Source organism: Monodelphis domestica, chromosome 1, assembly GCF_027887165.1.
Source record: "Monodelphis domestica isolate mMonDom1 chromosome 1, mMonDom1.pri, whole genome shotgun sequence".
NCBI classification, from domain to species: domain Eukaryota; kingdom Metazoa; phylum Chordata; class Mammalia; order Didelphimorphia; family Didelphidae; genus Monodelphis; species Monodelphis domestica.
In genome coordinates, this window is record NC_077227.1 from 352,735,919 (window position 1) to 352,760,671 (window position 24,753).

The 24,753-nt window shown below is 37.9% G+C and overlaps 1 protein-coding gene across 1 annotated transcript in view; it reads right to left on the reverse strand.

Annotated features, from left to right (window-relative positions):
* GLRA1 (glycine receptor alpha 1) overlaps window positions 1-24,753 on the reverse strand; it is a 103,169-nt gene that overhangs the window by 65,491 nt on the left and 12,925 nt on the right. Inside the window, exon 2 of the mRNA XM_056816652.1 lies at window positions 141-271. Within this exon, the coding sequence (XP_056672630.1) occupies window positions 141-271 (131 nt within the window). The remainder of the gene's footprint in view (window positions 1-140; window positions 272-24,753) is intronic.

Genomic DNA, 24,753 nt, shown 5'->3' on the forward strand with positions numbered 1-24,753 from the left:
CTTGGAGAGCTAGAGCTAAAATCTTGGTCTTCTAATTCTCAGTTCCCAGCTCTTTCTATGGCAACAAAAGACTTCTATAAAACAAAGGGGAAAAGGGCAAGAGGGTCATGAGAAGCAAAAGGGAGGGGATTTTTGTATACCTTTAAAATTAGGTCTGATCCTGGCATCGTATCCCGAGGTTCTCCCCATCAGCTTATCCAGAAAATCCGAGGGAGACATAGGCTTGGGTGCGGAACGGGCCGCAGCCTCAGCTTCCTTGGAAGCAGCCAGACTGGGGGAGAAAGGAAAGGGAAGATTAGTTACCAATGTGCCCCCACTTTGCTGGGGGTATTTCCCTCGAGGCCTATTCCACAGCTGAGAGATGTGACACATCCCTCTCTGGCTTCTTAATAAGGAAGGCCCCAGCTAAATTGTTTACCCAGCCCAAACATCACCCTGCAGAAGGTCCCGGCAGCTGGCCAAGCGCTCAAGAGATGACGATCCGACAGAAGCTGCCGACTAATTTAGGGACAGATCCCTGGGGTCTAGAGGAAGCACAGCTGTGATCTCGGCTCCTAAGTCCCCATGGAAGCCGGGGCTGGAAGATTAACCTTCTGCTTGCCAGATTCCTACTTGCCAGGTCTTCTCCATGTCTCCCCACTCTCCTATTCCAAATGCCCGTTTTACTGTTTAACCACCTGGGTCTTGCTAAGCTCTCCTTTCTGTATGCTCTTAGGAGCACTGCTGCCCCTTCCTTACTCTCAAAGCTCACATGCAGTGCAGCAACCCATCCACAACACCAAACTATATGCACGTAAACACAGATCTTCATGAAAACGTGCCCACCAGCACTTAACTGCAGAGACCCTGTGGACGCACAGCTTATATATATGTATTAGTAACACATATAATTCTGGCACATTTGCTCTACACATACATGACAGCTTCCATTATGAAAATAAACCCATATGGATAGAGGCACACGCACATACCTACATGCTTGCACACACACATATAATATACACACATGTAGACAAATACACAAAGAGAAACATACGTATCTATACAGCCAACATATATATAATCAAACACTCTGAATACAACCTTAGCTAAACGTTCATATCCAAATAGATCCCTCCACATTCTTACACACATAGCCATGTCTAGGCAGACATCTAATGCCCTTATAAGACATATATATTCACATTCATAAACATGCAGATAAATGTATGCTCTTAAAATAACCAGATTAGGTAAACACATACATGTCCTCATGTCCTTATGCATGTATATTTAGGTATTTTAGAAACATACATATAACATGACAGAGGCTGGCACTAAAGAAAAAATGTCAGGCTGAAGATCATCCTCATCAAGGATGATCAGTTTCACACACTCTTCAGCCTGGCATTTTTTCTTTAGTGCCAGCCTCTGTCACAATAAGAAGAAAAAATTGTTTAAGATGAAGTCTGATGATGGAATTTGGATTCTTGAACCATGGTTGGACCATAGGAATGTCAGGATTCTAGCTTCACACCTAATAAAGAGTTGGTAAGAAAATAATTGCTTGTAACCTTGAAAATCCAATCCTAATGGTTTTACATTGAAAATGAAGGTGGAGGGGGCAGCTGGGTGGCTCAGTGGATTGAGAGCCAGGTTCAGAGATGAGAGGTCCTGGGTTCAAATCTGGCCACAGACACTTCCTAGCTGTGTGACCCTGGGCAAGTCACTTAATGCCCACTGCCTAGCCCTTACCACTCTTCTGCCTTAGAACCAATACAGAGTATTGATTCTAAGGTGGAAGGTAAGGATTTAAATTAAAAAAAAAATTAAAAAAGAAAAAAGGAAGGTGGAAGAAGAAAAATGGTTCAGTATCTTCTCTGAACTAGATGTATAAAAGAGGGTAATTACAATGTAGGAAGAAGAATAGCACTAGAGATGCTCAGAAAGTCATAGGAAACAAAATTCAAGGAAGAAACCTGAAATAAAGCTTATGTTTTTGTATGTCTGTGTAGAAATATGAAAAGTAGGGATAACAAGCAAGGAAAATGAGAGTTTCAAAAAACAAATAGATAAACTTAACTTGACAAGGTGGGACCCACAATAGGAGCATGACTCTGGAAAAGATCTATTTTAGTCAAAAGGAACAGGATATGGGCACATGCCACAAGAAAACCAAAGACAAAAGCAAATGTCCCACATGTATCTAACTATTCATTTTTGGAGTAGCAAAAAACTGGGAAAAACATGGCTGCCTGCTGAATGAAAAATAGATGAACAAATCATGGCATGAGAGCATAATGGAATATTGTTGCTCTCTAAGAAATAATGCTCATGAGTAATTCAGAAAAAATATATAAAGACTTGTATGAACCAATATAAAGTAATAGGAATAAGGAGAATAGATATATACAATATAGTAGAATAAATGAAAAGAATGTTATAATAGAGCTGATTATTGGTTAAGTAGAGTTATAAATTTTGTCTCTAGAGAAGAGGTGAGGAAATACATTTGTCTCCTTTTGTCAGAGAGGTGGGGGACTATGGTGTGGAATGTTGCATATACTGCCAGATGTAGTTACCAGAAGTTTCAGAATTTTTTTTGAAAAACTGTTTTCATTTGGCACAAGAAATACTCAGGGGAGAAGGAACTGAAGAATATGAAAATAACTCTGATGTAAAAATGAAAGACATCAATATAACCAAGAGAAAAAACAAACAACCTCAAGGAACAATGTAGGATAAATATGTATGTATTTGAAGCTATGTGTAGTAGTACTGTAAATTCCAAACATGTTTTCATTTAGGGAGCTCTGGGAAGCAAGGGTAGGGAATGGGAGTTGTTTAGCATGGAATATGGTACTGAGAATCTGGATGAAGGTGAAAGGAAGGAGAAATTAAAAAAGGAAAAGAAAAGAAAAAAGAATACTATAGAACAACTATCTAGAAAGAAGAAGAAATAGATGAAGACTTCATGAAATGGATCTGCCTGGCTGAGACATAACATATTGATAAGGAAATTCACATATTAGGATATTTTACTAGGGCTCATTTTTTCTTTTCCAAAAGTAGAGCTGCTAATAACTTCTTGGCTCATTTCAGTGATGGTATAAAGTTAACAGAACAAGAACACTTTATACTGATTACCACAATAATGTGAGGGGAACCAGCTCGAAAAGACCTCAAAACTTCAACTAAAACAATCACCAATCATTGCTTCAAAGTACTGAAGGTGAAACATACCTTCCTATTCCTTGGCAGAGAAGTGGATTAGAGATATGAGGCAATAGATGCATTCTCAGATACGGTCAGCATGTTGACCTATTTTACCCGACTATGTATAGTTGTTATAAGAGAGCACTTCTACTGGATAAGGAGGTTGGGGAGGGTGGTTTGGTGAATGGTAATGGGGGAAAAAAGAAAAACAGTTATGATACTTAATGCATTGAAATTAATTAAACTAAATGTTCACTACACAAGTTTAGTTTATTGTATTGATGTTCAATATTTAGCTTTCAATAAAACATTTAATGCTTGACTTTCTTTAATGATAATTTCATTCTTCAAGAGATAGAGGTGCCAATGAAGGGCCCTTATTTGCTGAACCTAGTTTTCACCAATAAGAAAGAACTGGTTTTTATAGTAGAAATTATGCAAGTATTGGGGGAAGTGACCACTCCATCTTGAAATTTGAGATAGTGAAAGAGAGGGAAGTTGGGTACAGTCTGAGAGGAACTCTAGATTTTGTGAAAGCTGATTTCATAGAATTTATATTAAGGATAGATAAAAATCTAATGCATAAAATTCCATGAAGAAAGTCATTCCAGGAGGATTTTGAAAGTCTCAAGAATGACATTTTGAAGACACAAAATACAAAATTCTGATGAGAAAAAAGAAAAAGTTGTTTAAAGAGTCTGGTGTGGATGTATGAGGAGTTCATCGGCCAATTTAGATTTTAAAGACATGTATAAAAGATAGAAGTGTGCAGGAAAAGAGGATGAAAAGAGAGGACTTGGCGATAGGCATGATAATCATCTTTCAGTGTTTTAAGGATTGCCTCATGAAAGTGGAGTTTGATTTGTTCTATTTGATCTCAGCAGATACAGAATAAAGGGTGACTGGAGGTTGGGCAAATTTAGGTTTGAAGTAAAGAAAAAAGCTCCCTCACATAGTGAAGCAAAGAGGTAATGGACTTCTTGGTATTCAGGAGGTATTCAAACACGGGACTACTTGTTGAATGTATTATAGAAGGGATTCTTTTTTTTCTTTTTTCTTTTTTAAAGGGATTCTTATTCAGGTATGAGTTGGACTAGTTGGCCTCTGAGGTCTCTCACAATTCTGAGATTTTTTTCTCTCTTTCTCCAAATCTGTCTCTCTATTCTGTTTCTGTCTCTCTCTTGGTCTTTTTTTCTCCACCAGGTCTCAACCTTACATACAAAATAGTATACTTCCATATAAAAGGGTCAATTCAGGGACTGTGAAGGTCAAGACAATTAAAAAATTTCTCCTATATTCACTGTTGCTTGAAATCCCACAATTGGAACTCAATCCCTTTGGCTGAAGGTTTTAACCTCTGTTACGGAATTTATAGCTTCTTACATTTAGGTGTAAGAAACTGAGAATGATTCAGAGTTTTTTTGGGGGGGGGGACTGTACTAAAGTTAGCAGAATCACATATGACTATGTAAAGACTTCTGTACACTGATATCTGTAAATTTTCTGTTATATTATTATGGATTGAGAATCTTTCAGCTAATCTCAGGTTTAGGTTAATCAAGAGCAAATAACACTGGCCATTTGTGATATGGGCTCTTTCCTATTGGAAGCAGAATGGCAATTTAGGAGGCTGTTATAATAATTTACATAAATCACAATGGAGGGCTGGACTAGGCCTGTAGCAGTAAAAAGGAAAATGGGGGAGGTAGACTAGATAAGATTATGGGGCTTTGGATAAGACAGAGGGAGAAGCCAGTCAAAGATTCTAAACTCTTGATGGTGGGGCTTTAGAACATAGAATGTTGGCATTAAAAAGTACCTCAGAGTGGAAGGGATGTGAGAACACAAAAGAGAGTCAGTGTGATACAAGAGAATGAGCTCACTGGTTTGGGTTTAAGAGGATCTGAATTTGATTCTTGGTTTTGATGCTTGGTTGGTTGTTTCCTTCATACTCAAAGAGGACCAAAATGACATCACTTTGTTGAGGTCGATGTACAGCTTGGAAGGCTCTACCACAGACTGGGCACAAATAATCATATGAATATTTGGAATGTAGATATAAAAAGAATGAGATAGTAAAATAGTAAAATCTAAGATGGTAAAATGATATGGGTGATATATTTTTTCCCCATTTTTGACAATTGCAGTCATTCTTTTTTTTTAATTTTATAGTATTTTATTTGATCATTTCCATGTATTATTCATTAAAGACAAAGATCATTTTCTTTTCCTCCCTCCCACCCCCCGTAGCCGACGTGTGATTCCACTGGGTATCACATGTGTTCTTGATTCGAACCCATTGTCATGTTGTTAGTATTTGCATTAGAGTGTTCATTTAGAGTCTCTCCTCTGTCATGTCCCCTCAGCCATTGTAGTCAGGCAGTTGCTTTTCCTCGGTGTTTCTACTCCCTCAGTTTGTCCTCTGCTTATGAATAGTGTTTTTTCTCCTAGATCCCTGCAGATTGTTCAGGGACATTACACTGCCACTAATGGAGAAGTCCATTACGTTCGATTATACCACAGTGTGTTTGTCTTTGTGTACAATGTTCTCCTGGTTCTGCTCCTTTCGCTCTGCATCACTTCCTGGAGGTCGTTCCAGTCTCCATGGAATTCCTCCACTTTATTATTCCTTTGAGCACAATAGTATTCCATCACCAACATATACCACAATTTGTTCAGCCATTCCCCAATTGATGGGCATCCCCTCGTTTTCCAATTTTTGGCCACCACAAAGAGCGCAGCTATGAATATTTTTGTACAAGTCTTTTTGTCCATTATCTCTTTGGGGTACAGACCCAGTAGTGCTATGGCTGGATCAAAGGGTAGACATTCTTTTATCGCCCTTTGGGGATAGTTCGAAATTGCCCTCCAGAATGGCTGGATCAGTTCACAACTCCACCAGCAATGAATTAATGTCCCTACTTTGCCGCATCCCCTCCAGCATTCATTACTTTCCATAACTGTCATGTTAGCCAATCTGCTAGGTGTGAGGTGATACCTCAGAGTTGTTTTGATTTGCATCTCTCTGATTATAAGAGATTTAGAATACTTCTTCATGTGCTTATTAATAGTTTTGATTTCTTTATCTGAAAACTGCCTATCCATGTCCCTTGCCCATTTATCAATTGGGGAATGGCTTGATTTTTTGTACAATTGATTTAGCTCTTTATAAATTTGAGTAATTAAACCTTTGTCAGAGGTTTTTATGAAGATTTTTTCCCAATTTGTTGTTTTCCTTCTGATTTTAGTTACATTGGTTTTGTTTGTACAAAAGCCTTTTAATTTGATGTAGTCGAAATTATTTATTTTACATTTTGTGATTCTTTCTATGTCTTGCTTGGTTTTAAAGTCTTTCCCCTCCCAAAGGTCTGACATGTATACTATTCTGTGTTTACCCAATTTACTTATGGTTTCCTTCTTTATGTTTAAGACTTCACCCATTTTGAATTTATCTTGGTGTAGGGTGTCAGGTGTTGATCAATTCCTAATCTCTCCCACACTATCTTCCAATTTTCCCAGCAGTTTTTATCGAATAGTGGATTTTTGTCCCAAGACCTGGGATCTTTGGGTTTATCGTATACTGTCTGGCTGAGGTCACTTGCCCTCAGTCTATTCCACTGATCCTCCTTTCTGTCTCTTAGCCAGTACCAAATTGTTTTGATGACTGCTGCTTTGTAATATAGTTTGAGGTCTGGGACTGCTAGGCCCCCCTCATTAGTGTTTTTTTCATTATTTCCCTGGATATCCTTGATCTTTTGTTATTCCAAATGAACTTTGTTATGGTTTTTTCCAAATCAGTAAAGAAATTTTTTGGGAGTTCCATGGGTATGGCACTAAATAGATAAATAAGTTTGGGTAGGATGGTCATTTTTATTATATTGGCTCGTCCTACCCATGAGCAGTTAATGTTTTTCCAATTGCTCAAGTCTAGTTTTAGTTGTGTGGCGAGTTTTTTGTAGTTATGTTCATATAGTTCCTGTGTTTGTCTCGGGAGGTAGATTCCTAGGTATTTTATTTTGTCTAAGGTGATTTTGAATGGGATTTCTCTTTCTAGTTTTTGCTGCTGAGCTGTGTTGGAGATATATAGAAAAGCTGATGACTTATGTGGGTTTATTTTATATCCTGCAACTTTGCTAAAGTTGTTGATTATTTCAATTAGCTTTTTGGTTGAATCTCTAGGATTCTTTAAGTAGACCATCATGTCATCTGCAAAGAGTGATAACTTGGTCTCCTCCTTGCCTATTTTGATGCCTTCAATTTCTTTTTCTTCTCTAATTGCTACTGCTAGTGTTTCTAGTACAATGTCAAACAATAGAGGTGATAATGGGCATCCTTGTTTCACTCCTGATCTTATTGGGAATGCATCTAGTTTATCCCCATTGCAAATGATATTAGCTGATGGTTTTAGATATATACTGTTTATTATTTTTAGGAATGACCCTTCTATTCCTATGCTTTCTAGTGTTTTTAATAGGAATGGGTGTTGTATTTTATCAAAGACTTTTTCTGCGTCTATTGAGATAATCATGTGGTTCTTGTTGGTTTGCTTGTTGATGTGGTCAATTATGTGGATGGTTTTCCTAATATTGAACCAACCCTGCATCCCTGGTATAAATCCTACTTGATCATGGTGGATGACCCTTCTGATCACTTGCTGGAGTCTTTTTGCTAGTATCCTATTTAAGATTTTTGCATCCATATTCATTAGGGAGATTGGTCTATAGTTTTCTTTCTCTGTTTTTGAACTGCGTGGTTTTGGAATCAGTACCATGTTTGTGTCATAAAAGGAGTTTGGTAGAACTCCCTCTTTGCTTATTATGTCAAATAGTTTGTATAGTATTGGGATTAACTGTTCTCTGAATGTTTGATAGAATTCACTGGTGAATCCATCAGGCCCTGGGGATTTTTTCTTAGGAAGTGCTTTGATGGCCTGTTGGATTTCATTTTCTGATATGGGCTTATTTAAGAATTCTATTTCCTCTTCTGTTAGTCTAGGCAGTTTGTATTTTTGTATATATTCATCCATATCACTTAAATTGGTATATTTATTGCCATATAATTGGGCAAAGTAATTTTTAATGATTGCCTTAATTTCCTCTTCATCAGAGGTGATGTCCCCCTTTTCATCTTTGATGCTGTTAATTTGCTTTTCTTCCTTCCTTTTTTTAATTAGATTGACCAGTACTTTGTCTATTTTGTTTGTTTTTTCAAAGTACCAGCTTCTTGTCTTATTTATTAAATAAATAGTTCTATCACCTTCAATTTTATTAATTTCTCCCTTAATTTTTAGGATTTCTAGTTTGGTTTTCTGCTGGGGGTTTTTAATTTGGTCACTTTCCAGTTTTTTTATTTGCATTTCCAATTGATTGATCTCTGCTCTCCCTAGTTTGTTAATATATGCACTCAGGGATATGAATTTACCTCTGATTACCGCTTTGGCTGCATCCCAAAAGGTTTGAAAGGATGTCTCACCATTGTCATTTTCCTCGATGAAATTATTAATTGTTTCTATGATTTCTTCTCTAACTGAACTATTTTGGAGTATCATATTGTTTAGTTTCCAATTAGTTTTTGATTTGGTTTTCCATGTACCATTACTGATCGTTATTTTTATTGCCTTGTGGTCTGAAAGGGCTGCATTTATTATTTCTGCTTTTCTGCATTTGTGTGCCATGTTTCTGTGACCTAATGTATGGTCAATCTTTGTGAATGTGCCATGTGGTGCTGAGAAGAAGGTGTATTCCTTTTTATCCCTATTTATTTTTCTCCATATGCCTATTAATTCTAATTTTTCTAAGATTTCATTCACTTCTTTTACCTCTTTCTTATTTATTTTTTGATTTGATTTATCTAAATTTGATAATGGTTGGTTCAAGTCTCCCACTAATATGGTTTTACTGTCTATTTCTTCCTTCAATTCTCCTAGTTTCTCCATTAGAAATTTGGGTGCTATATTATTTGGTGCATATATGTTGATTAGTGATATTTCCTCATTATCTAAAGTCCCTTTTAACAAAATATAATTACCTTCCCTATCCCTTTTGATCAGGTCTATTTTTGCTTTGGCTTTATCAGATATCATGATTGCCACTCCTGCCTTCTTTCTGTCAGTTGAGGCCCAGAAGGTCTTACTCCATCCTTTAATTCTGACCCTGTGGGTGTCTACCCGCCTCATGTGTGTTTCTTGGAGACAACGTATGGTAGGGTTTTGGATTCTAATCCATTCTTCTATTCGTCTACGTTTTATGGGTGAGTTCATCCCATTCACGTTCAATGTTATGACTGTCACTTGTGGACTCCCTGGCATTTTGATATCCTTCCCTAATTCTAACCTTTCTTCTTCAGCTCTATCTTTTAGTCCAGTGATTTACTTTAAATCAGTCCCCCTTGTATTTCCCTTTTTACCCCCCTCCCTTCTTATTCCCTCCCTTATTTTCCCCTGTAGTCTTTTTAAAAATTCCCCCCCCCCCCACTACCCTCTCCCTCCCTTGTACTGCTTCCCTCCCCACCAGTCTGTTTTTTATCCTTCTACTCCCCTATAGGGTGCAAATCTATTCTCTTCTCCAATGGATTGGATTGTTCTTCCCTCTTTGGGTCAGTTTCAAAGTACGTAAGAGTTGAGTATTTCCTGTCTCCAACCTCTTTACCCTTCCAGTGCATTGATGTTCTCCCCCCTCCCACCATGAGCTTCTTTGTGACATATAAATTTACCCCCATTTGTTTCTTTTCCCATTTATTTTAGTCATAACCTCTTTTCTTTTTTAGCTTTAGTCAGTATATATATATATATACATACACATGTATATGTATTTATGCATGCATATATCTATCTACCTATTTGTCTTGTCCTTTCATCCAATACAGTTTGTCACTGTTCCCTCTGAATGTAGTTCTTCTAGCTGCTTAGGTGATAGCAACAGTTTTTAAGAGTTGCCAATGACCTCTTTTCTTATAGGGATACATATCATTTTAACTTGTTGAGTCTCTTAAAAAAAACCTTTTTTGTTGTTGTTGTTGTTTTCCCCCTCTTTTTTAATTACCTTTTGATGATTCTCTTGAGTTCTGTGGTTGGACTTCAAATTTTCTGTTCAGGTCTGGTCTTTTATTTATGAATGCTTGGAACTCTTCTGTTGTGTTAAATGACCATACTTTCCCCTGTAAGAATATAGTCAGTTTTGATGGGTATTTTATTCTTGGCTGTAGGCCTAGTTCCCTTGCTTTCCGGAATATCATATTCCATGCCTTTTGGTCCTTCAGTGTGGATGCAGACAGATCCTGTGTTATCCTCACCATGTTTCCATGGTATTTGAATGGTTTCTTCTTGACAGCTTGTAATACCTGTTCTTTTATCTGATTGTTTTTGAATTTGACTATAACATTTCTTGGTGTTGTCAGTTGGGGATTAAATACAGGGGGTGATCTGTGGATTCTTTCAATCTCCACTTTCCCCTCTTGTTCTAGGATTTCGGGACAGTTTTCCTGGATAATTTCCTCTAGTATTATGTCCAGGCTTTTTCTTTTGTTGTGGTCTTCTGGTAGTCCAATTATTCTTAAATTGTCTCTTCTTGAACGATTTTCTAAATTGTCTGTTTTGTGAATGAGATGCTTCACATTTTCCTCAATTTTTTCATTCTTTTTGTTTTGTTTTATAGTGTCCTGCTGCCTTGTGAGTTCACTTGATTCTAGTTGTTTTACTCTGGTTCTTAAAGATTGGATTTCATCTTTGGCTTTTTGGTCGTCTTTTTCCTTCTGGTCTGAGTTCCTTTGAAGATCGTCTTTCATCCTCTTTATCTCGTCTTTCATCTCCTTTGCCTCATCTTTCATCTCCTTTGCCTCATTTTCCAGCTGGATGATTTTGGCTTTCAGGACACTATTTTCTTGTTTTAGTTCAAGTGCCTCTGTTTCCAGATGACTTATCTTAATTTTTAAGTTCTTTTCCCAATTGTCTTCAGCCTCTCTTAGTTATGTTTTGAGTTCTTCCACAGCCTGTATCCAATTCGCTGGGATTTCTGGTTTATTGTTTGCTGATCTCTCCCCCTCTGTTCCATTTGGTGAGTAGTAGCTGTCTATTGTAGTTTCTTTCTTCTGTTTCTGTTGTTTGTTCAAATTCACCCCTTCTTTCCTCCCCGTATTTGTCTGTGCTCTTGTTCCTCTCATTTTTTGTTTTTTTAGGGACTTCTATCAGTCTCCCCTCTTGGAGCTTTAACAGAGGATCTCTTGGTGTAATCTCTGAGGGAGGGTTGTTGGGGGGTTTGAGCTTTCCTGTCCTCTGGAGGCTTTTGATTGGCTTAAAGTCCAGCAGTCAATGAGGATGGATGGGGAGCCTGGGCTTCCCTGTGTTCTGGAGACTTTTGATGGGATTGAGTTCAGCTTAGTTGGGCTGGGTTTACTCTGAGTTTTAAACTTCCTGGACGGCTGGAGCAGATATGGAGGATCTCTAAAGCTCTGGCCAGGCTGCCAGGTCTATGCTCCTTCTAGGCTGCCATCTTGACTTCGCCTCTAGGTTTCTGTTTTTTCAGAAGACCCAGCTCTCTAAGGGGGGAGGGGTTGTGGCTTGCCTGGACTCTGATGGCTCCTGATGGGATTAGGTTCAGGTGGTGTGGGCCGAATGATCCCAGAGCCAAAAAAAAAGGAAGAAAAAGAAAAGCAGCAACCTCCTCTTCCACAGTCTGTGTTGAATGCCCGGAAACTGGCCCGGGTTACTTTCAAGGTAAGCTCTTCGGAGCAACCCCTTTGCCAGCCCTGAGTTTTCTGTCCTTTCAGTAGCTCTGAGGGCTCCTGATGGGATTGGGTTCAGCTGGTGCCCTAAAGCTGGGACCTCCCTTGAGACTCAGGTGGAAGGACCCAGCCAGGGGGCTACAGGCTTCCCCCTTCTCTCTATGTTTCCCTGCCGTCTGTGTTGGGCGCTCCAGAGACTGGCTCGGGTTGCTTTCAAGGTGAGTCCTCAGAGCCCTGAGGTTCCTGTTGCTGCCTTGGGCTCAGCACTCTGGGTTGGGGGGGATGGGTCCTGGGACCTTCTTTCTGTCTACCCCTTAGATCCAAGTGATCTAGGGTTCTGGCTTTTGGGGTGTGGTACCTTTTGATCCAGGTCCAGGAAGAGGTTTCCCCAGGTCTATCCTGTTGTTCAGCTTGAATTTCGGTGGCCTAGGAGCACTCTGTTTGCGATCAGTAAGGAAGGGTTTCCGAGGTCTGAACTTTCACTGCTTCTACACCACCATCTTGACTGGAAGTCGGGTGATGTATTTGTTAAAATAATTTATTTTAAAATATTTTCCCATGGTTACATGATTCATTTTCTCTCCCCCTCACCCCAGATTTGACAAGCAATTCCATTGGGTTAAATGTGTTATTACTGATACCTATTTCCATATTATTCATTTTTGTAATACAGTAATCTTTTAAAAACCAAAACCCCTAATCACATACCCATATAAAAAAGTTATAAATCAAATGTGGGTGATGCATTTTGACTCACATGTGAATTGGATTTAAATGAGAGAGAGTTGCACAAAGTTATCAGCCTCCCTCTTTCTTCCAGAGTCATCAAGTCCAGGGGTAAGACCATTTTTTGTCAGGGCAATTGATGATATCTCAACATGCAACCTTGGATTCTTTGATGTCTACCACTTTCATGGCCATTAGAACAAATTGTTCTCAACCTCCCATTCCACCAGGGAAAGTCTTCACAAGCTTAAGTCAGATATAACCCCAACTCACCAATGGATTTTGAGGTCTGTTGGTCATCCTAAACCTGATTTAGCCCATCTGCTGAGATGGTTTTACTAGAGTGTGTCCTCTACACATGCAACAGCTTCTTAGAGCCATAGGTGAGAACTGCCAATTGGCATCTGTTGACCTTTCACATTACTGCCCTCTAAACATTAATTTGATCAAACTTCTCTTTAACCTTAATTTGCCATCTCCATGCCTTTGTACAGTGTGGCCATTTATAGTTCTTTTAAGAACAAATCATATTGTTTGATCACTTGTTTATTGAGGAATGGATATTAGTATTAAATATTTGTTTTTATATATTGTGCTATTTAGATAGCACAATTTTGTTGGTGAGATTGGATGTGACCTACTCATGTACTCCATCATCACTTCTATCTTCTTCCATATAATTTACAGCTCAAATGATCTCTTACCTGAGCCTTTCCTGATTCTCCAAGCAGTTGTATTCTCCCAAATTAATTCTTGATGTTTTCTTAAATTTTTTTTTCTGTTTTCTCTTTTCAAACTCTTATTTTCTGTCTTGGAATCTATACTGAGTATTGGTTCCAAGGCAGAAGAGCAGTAAGGGCTAGGCAATGGGGGTTAAGTGACTTGTGCAGGATCATAGCAGCCAAGAAATATCTGAGACCAGATTGAACTCAGGACTTCCTATCTCTAGGCCTGGCTTTCTATTCACTGAGCCACCTAGCTGATCCTTCTCTACATTTTATAGTGCCTTTTGTTTTTACATCACAGTTATTCCTTGGTATACTACCCCTACCCCTAGATTTATCCCTCACTTGTGACAGAGAAAAATCATTTAAATTAAAACAAATACAGAGACAATGCATGCAATATTCCATCTTAGTAGCCTCTGTCCCTCACCATTCTGTCACATATTTTGAAGTATGGGCTTTGTTACTGTTAGTATCTTTATTCTGAGATTTCCTCCTATTTATATTGCAAACTATATCCCTCTGCCTTATGGGTACATAGTTTACATGTAGTGTTCCCCATTAGAATGTAAATTCTTTGAGGGAAAAGAGACTGTGCTTTCTCTCCTCTCTCCCTTCTTTGTATCTCTGGAGCTCAGCACAGTACCTGGCACATATGAAATGCTTAATAAATGTTTATTCAATGACAAAGTGAATATTCTTATTTCATTTTTCTTCTAGTTTCATGGCTTTCATTGATTTTTCCATTATAGGGAGTTCAGTTTTCTTTCAGTTATTTTTTCATTTATATTAATTTGGTTATTATGTATATTATTCTCATGGTTCTGCTTATTTTACTAGATCATGCAAATATTCTCACATTTCTTTGAATTTTTTATGCTTACTATTACTGCTACATAATGTTATACCATTACACTCATATGCCATGATTGTTTAACTGTTCTCCAATTTATGGGCATCAATTTTGATTCTAGTCCTTCGCAACCATTAAAAAGTACTAGTGGATTGTTTTAGCAAATGTTGGACTATCTGACTTCTGGAGGTAATATGGACTCTTGAACCAAAGAATATGGATAGTATTGTCACTTTTCTTTCATGATTACCAATTGAAGCGCTTAACAGTTGGACTATATTATAGCTCTACTAAGAATACTTTATTGTGTCCATCTTACCACAGCCCCTCCAACATAGGGAACATTGACTATTCCCATATTTTTAAAATCTTTGCCAACTTGTATAGTGTGAAGTTATACTTTAGACTTATCCTAATGTGTATTTGTCTTATTATTTTTGCTTTGGAGTAGTTTTTAATGCAACCATTAAAAAACAAACAAACCACATTGCTTGATCACTTATTTATTGAGGAATGGCTCTAAGTGTTATATATTTGTTTCTATATCCTGTGCTATTTATTTATTTATTTATTTTTGGAAAATTTTATTTAATTAGTCAATTTAGAATATTTTCCCTTGGTTACAAGAGTCATGTTCTTTCCCTCCCCACCTGCTCCCATAGCCGATGTGCAATTCCACTGGATTTTACATCTGTCTTTGATCAAAACTTATTTCCATATTGTTGAATTTGCTAGCCTGTGCTATTTAGATAGCACAACTTTATTGGACAAATGTAATGCAAGCATTTTTTCTCTATGACATTTCTCTTATAATTCTGTCTTCATTGATTTAATCATGAAAAAACCTTGACATTTCTTTGTATATGGTTTTACTTGCTTACATGTATACATGCTGTTCTTCCAATTAGAATGCAAGCTTCATGATGTCAGGGATTGTTTTTTTAATGTTTGTATCCTCAGCACCTACTATACTACTATACTACTAAACCTTGTGAGGGTAGCCATCGGGTCGTAGACCCCTGGTGAACCAAGGCTTTGCTCACCCAGCATGTGAAGACTGCTTCGGCAATAAGAAGGTTCAACGGCTGATATGGAGACGCAGCAAATCACTGTGGAGTGCTTAGGGCATGTTGGAGCACAAAGGACAACACGGCCATCCAATGCAGCTGAGGAAGTCTCCAGGTGTAACGACTTTTTGTGCCACTGGACCCAGGCTTCCAATGCCGAGAGAGTGGAACTGTCTCTGTGCAATGACTTTTCCACTTAAATCTCCTTCATGCATAAGTGTCTTTGTGCACACTCATCTATACACCATAGATGAAAACACACAAAGACAATTGTCATCCTCGGTTACCGAGAGACTACTACATTACACTACTACTATAATGCCTAGTCTTTGGTAGACAACTATTAATTTTTTGTTTACCATTGATCGACAGCTTCCCTGACCTTAGTATACTCATCTGCAGCAGTATGAAAGACCTAGATTAGATGGTCCTTTCCAAATTCCCAAATATGATCCTATGACCTAACACAGATGGGAGGGATTCTTAGAAGATAAAACACAAACCTGTAAAAGACTTTAGAGCACTGGATATTGAGTATACAATGTTCTAATACACATGTATTATGTAGCATAATGATTTGAAATACAAAGTCATTGACTATCTGAGATGAAAGGCATGTTATAGATTGGTCTAGTCCAATCCCTTCATAGAAGAGAATACTGAAACCCAACTAGGAGACATGGCTTGTTCAGAGTCATGCAGCAAATTAGCAACAGACAAGGGCTAAGAATCTAGGTTTCCTGAATCCTAGGAGTATAGCAGTTATCACTTGGGAAAAATCATAACAGGGCTTGATTAATTTTGGGGGGTATATTTTATTCAGGGAAGACTTCCTCTCCAGCAATGGCTACAAAGTTTCCTGCCACTTAGGGATAACGAAAGGAAGTTAGGTCTGAGCTATCTTTGGACTGGGTTGGTGAAAGTTAGGTAAAGTTTGTCTTAGAAAGTATTGTTAAGAATTGACTTTCCAACTGGGAACAATCTGGAGCTAGTAATGACTGTGTTGTCTACTGGCATATATCTTTTTAAGTCTAAGGTACTGGCAATTAAAATGCAGTGTAGAGATTCTTGTCTCATTTCTTCTCTGGTTCTCTGGAATGTTTGTTGTTGTTTTTGTGAGATTTACAAAACAACCCCCATTATACAGTCTTAACTGCCTTCCTGTCAAACCATGATCTTACCTAAATGTCCAGGATGTAAGAACATTGAATGTCAGAATTTGAAGGAACCTTAGCACATAGCGACAGAGTTGGAAGGAGCTGTGCCTTCCTCCTTATTTCACAGATGATGAAACTGAAGTCCAATTGGGACTTCACTTTGGGAGGTGGTGGCAGAATTAGCGTGAGATGCCAGACTTTTGGACCCCATATCATGTCTCTGCCTATGACACTATGTTAGAATTACTGAGAATTCACTTACAGTTTGGTATCTGGGCAGTGCTGGAAATGAAAGAGGGGAAGGAGTGGGACAGTCTATGTTTCATTGGACAATTAAGGCAGGGAATGACAGACTTTCTTCCAGTCAGAGGAGAGACTTTATCCCCACACCCAGGTCCTTGAGGCAAATTGGCTACACGGTTTCATGTCACTCTGTTTTATTCTCTAATTACTTCTCTAATTCATCCTGGCTGACCTAGAGGGAATTTGCATTTTTGGCTCCTTTCTCAGATCAGAGGATGAGTTGCTTGAGCTTTGGATATTCTGACTCATGGTCTGGCCTTTTTCTCTCTCAGGTTACCCCCAATCCTATCCAAAAATCCTAGTGTTTTTTTTTAATATTGAATCTTATAGGTATTCAAGGTTGTTCTTGTTCTTCCCCTTTCCTCTTTATCTCTTCCCCCTGCTTCTCTCCTCTTTTCCCCTCTCTCACTTCCTCTCTCCATTATCCTCTCTTCTTTTCCCTCCTTATACCTCTTCCTCCTCCTTCTTTCTTCCTCCCTTCTCTCTTCCATCTCTCTTCTTCTCTTATTCACTCCTTCTCTTCTTCCTTCCTTCCACCCTCTTTTTCTCTGTCTTATCTCTGTCTGTTTCTTATACTCCTACCCTTATTCCCACACTCATGAACAAATATATATGCTTACTCCTTCACTCTTACAAGCATTACAACCCCACCCCATCCCCATGGATGCCACTTTATGGTCTGTACCCACACAACCTGGCCATACCCTGCATACTCATGTGCATATATGCCCATATATATATAATTGCACATATCTTCATATGTAGATCCATCTAGGTAGAAGGAATTGGAATCTTTCTAGGCCTACAGATTCATAGCTTGTTAGACCTGGAAAGGACTTTTAGAGATCACCTAGTCCTAATTTGGGATGAATTTGACTGTATCTTGCCTCTCTCTGTCTGCTCTTATGAGTCCTCCTCCCTATCCCCTCCTTGCCAACTTGCTTCCCTGGGGTTTGAGGGAAGGATTCAGGGGGATGGAGGCCAACTTGTTGTAAAAAAAAAAACTGTAGCAGACTCAATTGGAAATGGGGGATCGATGCAAGTTATAAATCTGCATTTGGAATAAGCTAGAACTTGGCACTCAGTTTGGGCAGAAACGATTTCAATTAGATGGCAAGTGACAAAAAGCCTTCCCTCCTCCACCACCTCCACCCTAGTCAGCAAAATAATAGTTCCCTCTGGATGGGAGACTGGTAAGGAATAGGGATAAAGCTCAGAGAGAGAGTGAGTGAGAAAGAGCAAGAAAGACAGAGATAGAGACAGAGAGACAAAGATACAGAGATATGGAAAGATATATATGTATATATATACATATATGCAAACACACACACACACATATATATAATATACAGAGACAGAGAAAGACATATATGGACAGATAGACAGAGAGACAGACAAAAAACTCAGATAAAGAAGGGAAGGTTCAGGTATCTTTAATTTGTCTTGGTTTCTGCCATTTGCATTAGACTCAAATGAACTTGGAGTGAGCATTAACACAATACTTGGAACAGTCATGGGCTCATAGGCCAATGCCGCCCTCAACTAATGTTCAAGAGGAACCTTTTGACTAGTAGGAGATAGGTGAAGAGAGATTAGTTTTAATAGAACTTTCAAGTGTGATAAGCATGATGATATAATGGATTTGAGTAAGATGATGTAATGGAAAAAAAAAAGGATAGACTTGGAATGAGTTGACCTGGATTCAAATCTTAGATTAGATACTTTTTAGCTGTGTAGAAATGGGTGAAGCACAAAACTTCTCTGAGACTCAGTTTTCTCATCTTTCAAAAACATGGATAATATTTCTTGGGTGGAGTATAGACTGGGACTCAGTTGAACTCTCCCAACATTCCCCTCTAAGCAACTTTAAAATAATATTTCAAATCAAGTTTTGGAGTAGCAGGGCCAACAAAGGTCAGAAGAAGACACTTTCCAGTCTTAGACAACTTAGGAGGTTCTCAAGAGAGTTCTGTAACACAGGGTGGGCACAGGCCCAGAATCAGGAGCATCAGCAATGGACCTTGAAGACAGTTGCAGTTGCAGCAGCAGCTTTGGGAGCTCTTAACCCAGAGATGGTAAGGGGGTTGGGAAACTGGTCAGAAAGAGCTTACAGAAGACCCTTTCCTAGAACTAGGTGCAGCTACTGCTGATTTGCAACTCTGTTGCCCATAAGCACTTCAGGATTGCGGTTCTAGAATGGAGAGGAGTACTTGTCAGTCACAAGGTAACAGGAGCCTTGGTCATAGTTCCAGGGTCAAGAGGAATACTAGAACTTGTGACCACAGGGGAGCAGGTGCTCCTTCTAGGTAAAGGAGCAATAGAAAATTGACTATACCTCTTCTGGGATTACACTACCTTGAAAGCATTGAAAACTTGTAGACCCTCAGAACTACTTCTGAAAACAGTAGAATGAAACAGCCTGATGCTTGTCATAGTGCCCACCCGCAACCAGGTGAGCAAAGCCAAAATTTAGCATAAAGTTCAAAGACAAAAAACAGTCAGGGAAAATATGCAACCCCCCCCCCCCCAAGAACCTGACCATAAAACGTACCATAGTGGTAAGAATGACCAATGTGTAAATTCACACAAAGATAACAATATGAAAACATGACAAACAAAATCTCAAAGAAAAATACTAATTAGCCCCAAGGCCAGCAGAAATTCCCAGAAGAGTTAAAGAAAGAGATGGTGGTAGAGGAAAATTTTGGAGGAAAAATGTGAGCTATTCAAGAAAATTATTAAAAGAAAATTAAGGTTGGTAAAAGAGTTACAAACACACACACACACACACACACAAGAAAATATCACCTTAAAAAGCAAAATTGGCCAAATAGAAAAAGAGTTTCAAAAGGTCACTGAATAAATTAATTCCTGAAAATTTAGAATTGGGCAAGTGGAAGCTAATGACTTTTTGAGACTTTAAGAAAGAATAAAAACTAAGTCAAAAAATGAAAAAAATGGAAGAAAATGTGAAATATCTCAATGGAAAATAACTGACCTGGAAAATAGATTGAGGAGAGATAATTTAAGAACTATTGGAGTGTCTGAAAGCCACAATAAAAAAGAGTTTAGACATCATATGTCAAGAAATTATAAAGGAAATCTACCTCAATATCTTAGTAGTTACCCTTAGATGCAGAGGGTAAAATAGAAGTGGAAAGAATCCAATGATTACATTTTGGAAGAGATCCCAAAATAAAAATTTCCCAGGAATATTATAGCCAAATTTCAGCACTCTCAGAAAGAAAGTATTGCAAGCAACCAGAAAAAAATCAAATATCAAAGAACTACAATTAAGATCACATAAGATTTAGCAGTTTCCTAGTTAAAGTAATAGAGGTCTTGGAATGTGTTATTTTGGAAGACAAAGAAGCTAGGATTATAACCAAGAACCATCCATCAAAACTGAGTGTAACTCCTTAGGGGAAATATAAGTATTTGATGAAGCAGAATACTTCAAAAATTCCTGATATAAAGACTAAAGTTGAATAGAAAATTTTACATTCAAACAAAAGATGCATAAAAAAGGTGAACATGAATTTGTAATCAGAGAGGACTAAATGGAATTAAACTTTTTTTATGTTCCTATAAAGGAAGGTGAGACATGTAACTCCTAAGAACTTTATTATTATTAGGGCAGTTAGAAGGAGTCTACATAGACAAAGGACATGGATGTGAGTTTATTATGTTGGGATGATCTAAAAAATTAAGGATAAGAAAGAGGGATGCATTGGGAGGAGGAAGGGAGAAGTAGAATGGGGAAACACACACACTGATTTAGGTATAGAAAATATCTTACTGAATAGGGAGATAGAAGGGGAAGGCAATAAGAGATATCAAGGAGGAAAAAAGGGGAAGGGCAGATTTGGGGAGGAAGTGGAAGTGGAAGGTGAATCTAGACAGACTTTTGAGGAGGGACAAAATAAAAGAGAGAAAGATAGATAAACATAGGAAAATGGGATAGAGGGAAATGCATAGTTGGTGGTAATAGTTATGAATGGGAATGAGATGAGCTAACTCATTGAATGGAAGTGGATTAAAAATGGATTGAAAACCAGAATCTAACAATATGTAATGTACAGGATATATGCTAGAGTCAGAAAGACACATACTGTTCTAGGCTGGAGCAGAGTCTATTATGCATCAGCTGATATGAAGAGGGTAGGGGTGACAATCATGAACTTGGATAAAGCAAAAGCAAAATTAGACCTAATTAGGGAAACTACATTTTGCTAAAAGGCACCATAGATAATGAAGTAATATAAAAAGATTTTACAAGAAGCTTTTTTTAAGTATATAGAGAACTGAGTCAAGTATATAAAAATAAGAGTCATTTCCTAAATAATACATGGTCAGAGGATATGAACAGGAAGTTTTCAAATGAAGAAAACAAAGGTATTTATAGTCATATAAAAATGCTCTGAATCACTATTCACTAGTGGAAGGCATATTAAAAAAATCTATCAGAAATGACAAATGCTGCAGAGATTGAAGGAAAAAAAGGTATATTAATGAATTGTTGGTGGAGTAGTGAACTGCTCCAACCATTCTTGAGAAAATCTGGAACTATGCCCAAAAGGGCTTTAGAACTGTGAATAAATACCCTTTGAAATGAAATACTACTTATATAATTAAAAATCTGTTACCCTAAAAAAAGAACTACATTTCCTAGGAGCCCACTGACTTCCTGTCCTTATGTATTTCCTATAGACAGGGGATATTAAATAAGGAAGTGAAGGGTCCCAGATCTTTACTTCCTGTCCCAAGCTTGGTGGTAGTAAGGCAGGTGTTTGAACTGGCTGATCAGCCATAGGCATGAGGTCTTCATTTTGTATCTTCTTTATTCCTTGATTTCTAATGATCATTAACAAATCTCTTAAATATAATATTTTTATTACTGAGATTTAATTTTAACTTTTAAAGTCTTTACCCCAAAGAGATCAAAGAAAAAGCAAAAGGACCTACATGTACAAAATATTTATGACTCTTTTTGTGGTGGTAAAGAAGTAAAAAGAACTTAAAGATATTGTGCACAATAACAGCAATATATTGATGATGACCAACTGTGAAAGACTATGTGATCCAAGACAATTCTAAAGTGCTCATGATGAAAAAATGACATCCATCTACAGCGAGAGAACTGATGAATTCTGAGTACAAATTGAAGTTTAATTTTCTCACTTTATGTTTTACTATTTTTTTGTGATATGGCTAATATGAAAATATGTTTTGCATGATTTCACATATATAATTGATATATGTTTGTCTTCTCAGTGTGTGAGAGAGAAATGGGAAGGAGGGAATCTGGAATTAAACATTTAAAAGGAAAAGAATGTTAAAAATAAATAAAAAATAAATCTAAAAAAACAAAAGAGGGGTAATAATGCATATGCTTTCCATTCCAGTAGAATTTTTGGTGGGAAAGTACATCCAAATGTCAAAGTACTAAAGATGTATGAATTCTTCTTATTGCAATGTAGAAGCCTTTGTTTCCTGACTTTGTCATATACTTTTTATGCCACCGTAGGTAAACTTTCTCTTTACTTTTCTCGAGCTTAGGTTATTTTTTCTGTGTAAAATGAAGATATTAGACTGAATGGTCTCTAAGGTCCTTTTCAGATCTAAATTCTATGATATTATAATTCTCATCCTACCTTCACAGTGTCCCTGGGAGTAGAAGGTAGCATTGTTGCCATTTAAAGAGGAATGAAATGATGTAGTAGGAGACTGGGGAATGTACATCAATGAGGGGCACAATGGGAATAAAGGGATCTTTGGTAGGAGACATTCATGAGGACATCAAGGAATCTTTACCTCTATATGATCAGACCCTTCTCTGTCTCACAAACACACTATTTCTCCCTGACTCCCAAGTTCTTCAAATTCCCTCACTTGCCCTTCCTGAACATTTCCATTAATCAGGGGGAAAGAATGTTCAGTGAGAAGTTTGAGGCTATAAAAATGAGTCTCTACTTAGTGCAACAGTTGGACCCTAACCACTTGGCTTTCATCTGTTTCTCTCTTATTATTATGACTTCCCTCCATTGTTGAAAGTCCCCATGCTTGAAATACCCCAAATGACCAGTCACCACTCCTGATTGCTGACCTGATGGAATATTTCTTTCTCCAAAGGTCCAAGCCTCTGTTTGCAAGCATGCACTTTTCAAGAAAAATTTATCTGGTAAACAAGCAAATGAAAACCCAAGACTCTCTGCCTGGGAGGTAATGAGAGCCATTGACTGACTTGACAGCTTCGTGAAGTGCATTTTGATTAGTGTTACAGATTGCTGGGGATTTCTCCTATCTCAATATCCTCAGATATTGTGGTTGATTGGGAGGTTTATTCAGAATTGCATTAGTTAAGTGCAACACAACCATAGGGCCAAAGAATTGATGAAACACCAGAGTAGGAGTCAGAATACCTTAGAACATAGAGGGCTAGAGTTAGAAGGGATTTTAGAACATAAAATAGCAGAGATGTAGGGGACCTTGGAACAGAGAACAGAGAGAATGTTACAACTAGAATACAGGTGATCTAGCTCACTTTTTTTATAAGTGGGGAAATTGAGCATCATACTGAGAGAAGCACTGATAGAAAGTTACCTGCTGGTGAGTTTCTAGTTAGGAAATGAACCCATATCTTTTGGTCTTAATCCAATGAATACTCTACTGTGTCATGTTACTTTCTGCTCCCTCCCCCAGACACAACTCATGATATATAATCCAAGGAAACCAATGGAGAGACACAGTTTTATCTCTGGCCTTCAGAGAATTTAGGGCCTGGGCCACAACCAATTGCAAATAAGAGGGATTAGAAGGAAAGGTAGGGATAAGAAAAGAGGTTAATTTACATTTAGCATTTCAAAGTTTAAAGATCTTCTGAAGCGAAGATCTAGAGGTAGAATGGATTTACTCAAGGTCAGAAGTTAGTAACAGAGTTCCTTAGTTTGAATCAGTTTAGCACTTTTTAGTACAGTTTAACATACATTTCCATTGATAACCCTTAATGGTACTCCATGACAGATATTTCTATGCCAAAGGCAACATCAAACTAAGCTAGCCCTACTCTTGACACCCATTTGCATTAGTTCCATTCATTTAGTCTCTTAGAATTGTTTTTTCTTAAAATGAGCAGAATAATTGATCAAATTCTCCTGCTCATTTTAATTATGGCATTTGGTGCCTAATACCTCTCCCAATGAACTAATCTATGGTAAATCATCATGCACAGTTGGGAGGAGAAGGGGACTCACAAATTTTTATGTACCCAAACAAGATTTATTGGGCAATGTTCTGAATAGCCAGTTGAGGACTCATGAGGTATAGGGATTAGTGGTGCTACAAATTTCCAGGTGTGCATCCAATACAATTGTTTGGGGGTAAAGGGTTGTGGAGGAATTAGAAGCTCATAAAAGATGGCTTCTCAGCTTTCCCCTTTTGTATGGGAAAGGTCTCATATCTGATGTAAATTGGTTAGTTTTCCTCTGTTCCTAGGGGGTCTAGAAAGAAAATTGGTGGGGATATATAGATATCATCATTTGATATCTATATGCTCTAGGTTGGGCCATTGCAAATCAACTTTTGTTTAGTTGGCTTGACTTGACAGGGTGAAAGCAAGAGAAAGGAAGGAGGAAAAGTGTGATATCCCCATGGCTTGACTTTGGAGTTGTTCTCATAGACAGGAATCTTTTTTCATGGCCTTGGCTGGATTTTTGAGATCAGCTGAGAGCACAAAGCCTCACTCCTTTGCAAGGTGATTATAAGTTAATTCAAGGAATAAAACCACCAAACTTTATTAGCTTCTATATTTCTTGAATTTCTAATTTAACTCGACTCTCCTAAGCTGGTTTCCAGAGTCTAAAGCATGCTATGGGTATGGTAAATAGGCTAACATGCATTCAAAGCCTTTTTTCATATATTGAATTGCCTTGAATGTATGAGAAGATTCAGCAGGCTAGAATAAATTCTACCACACAAGCCCAGTGTTCTTAAGGCTAACCCTCCTCAAG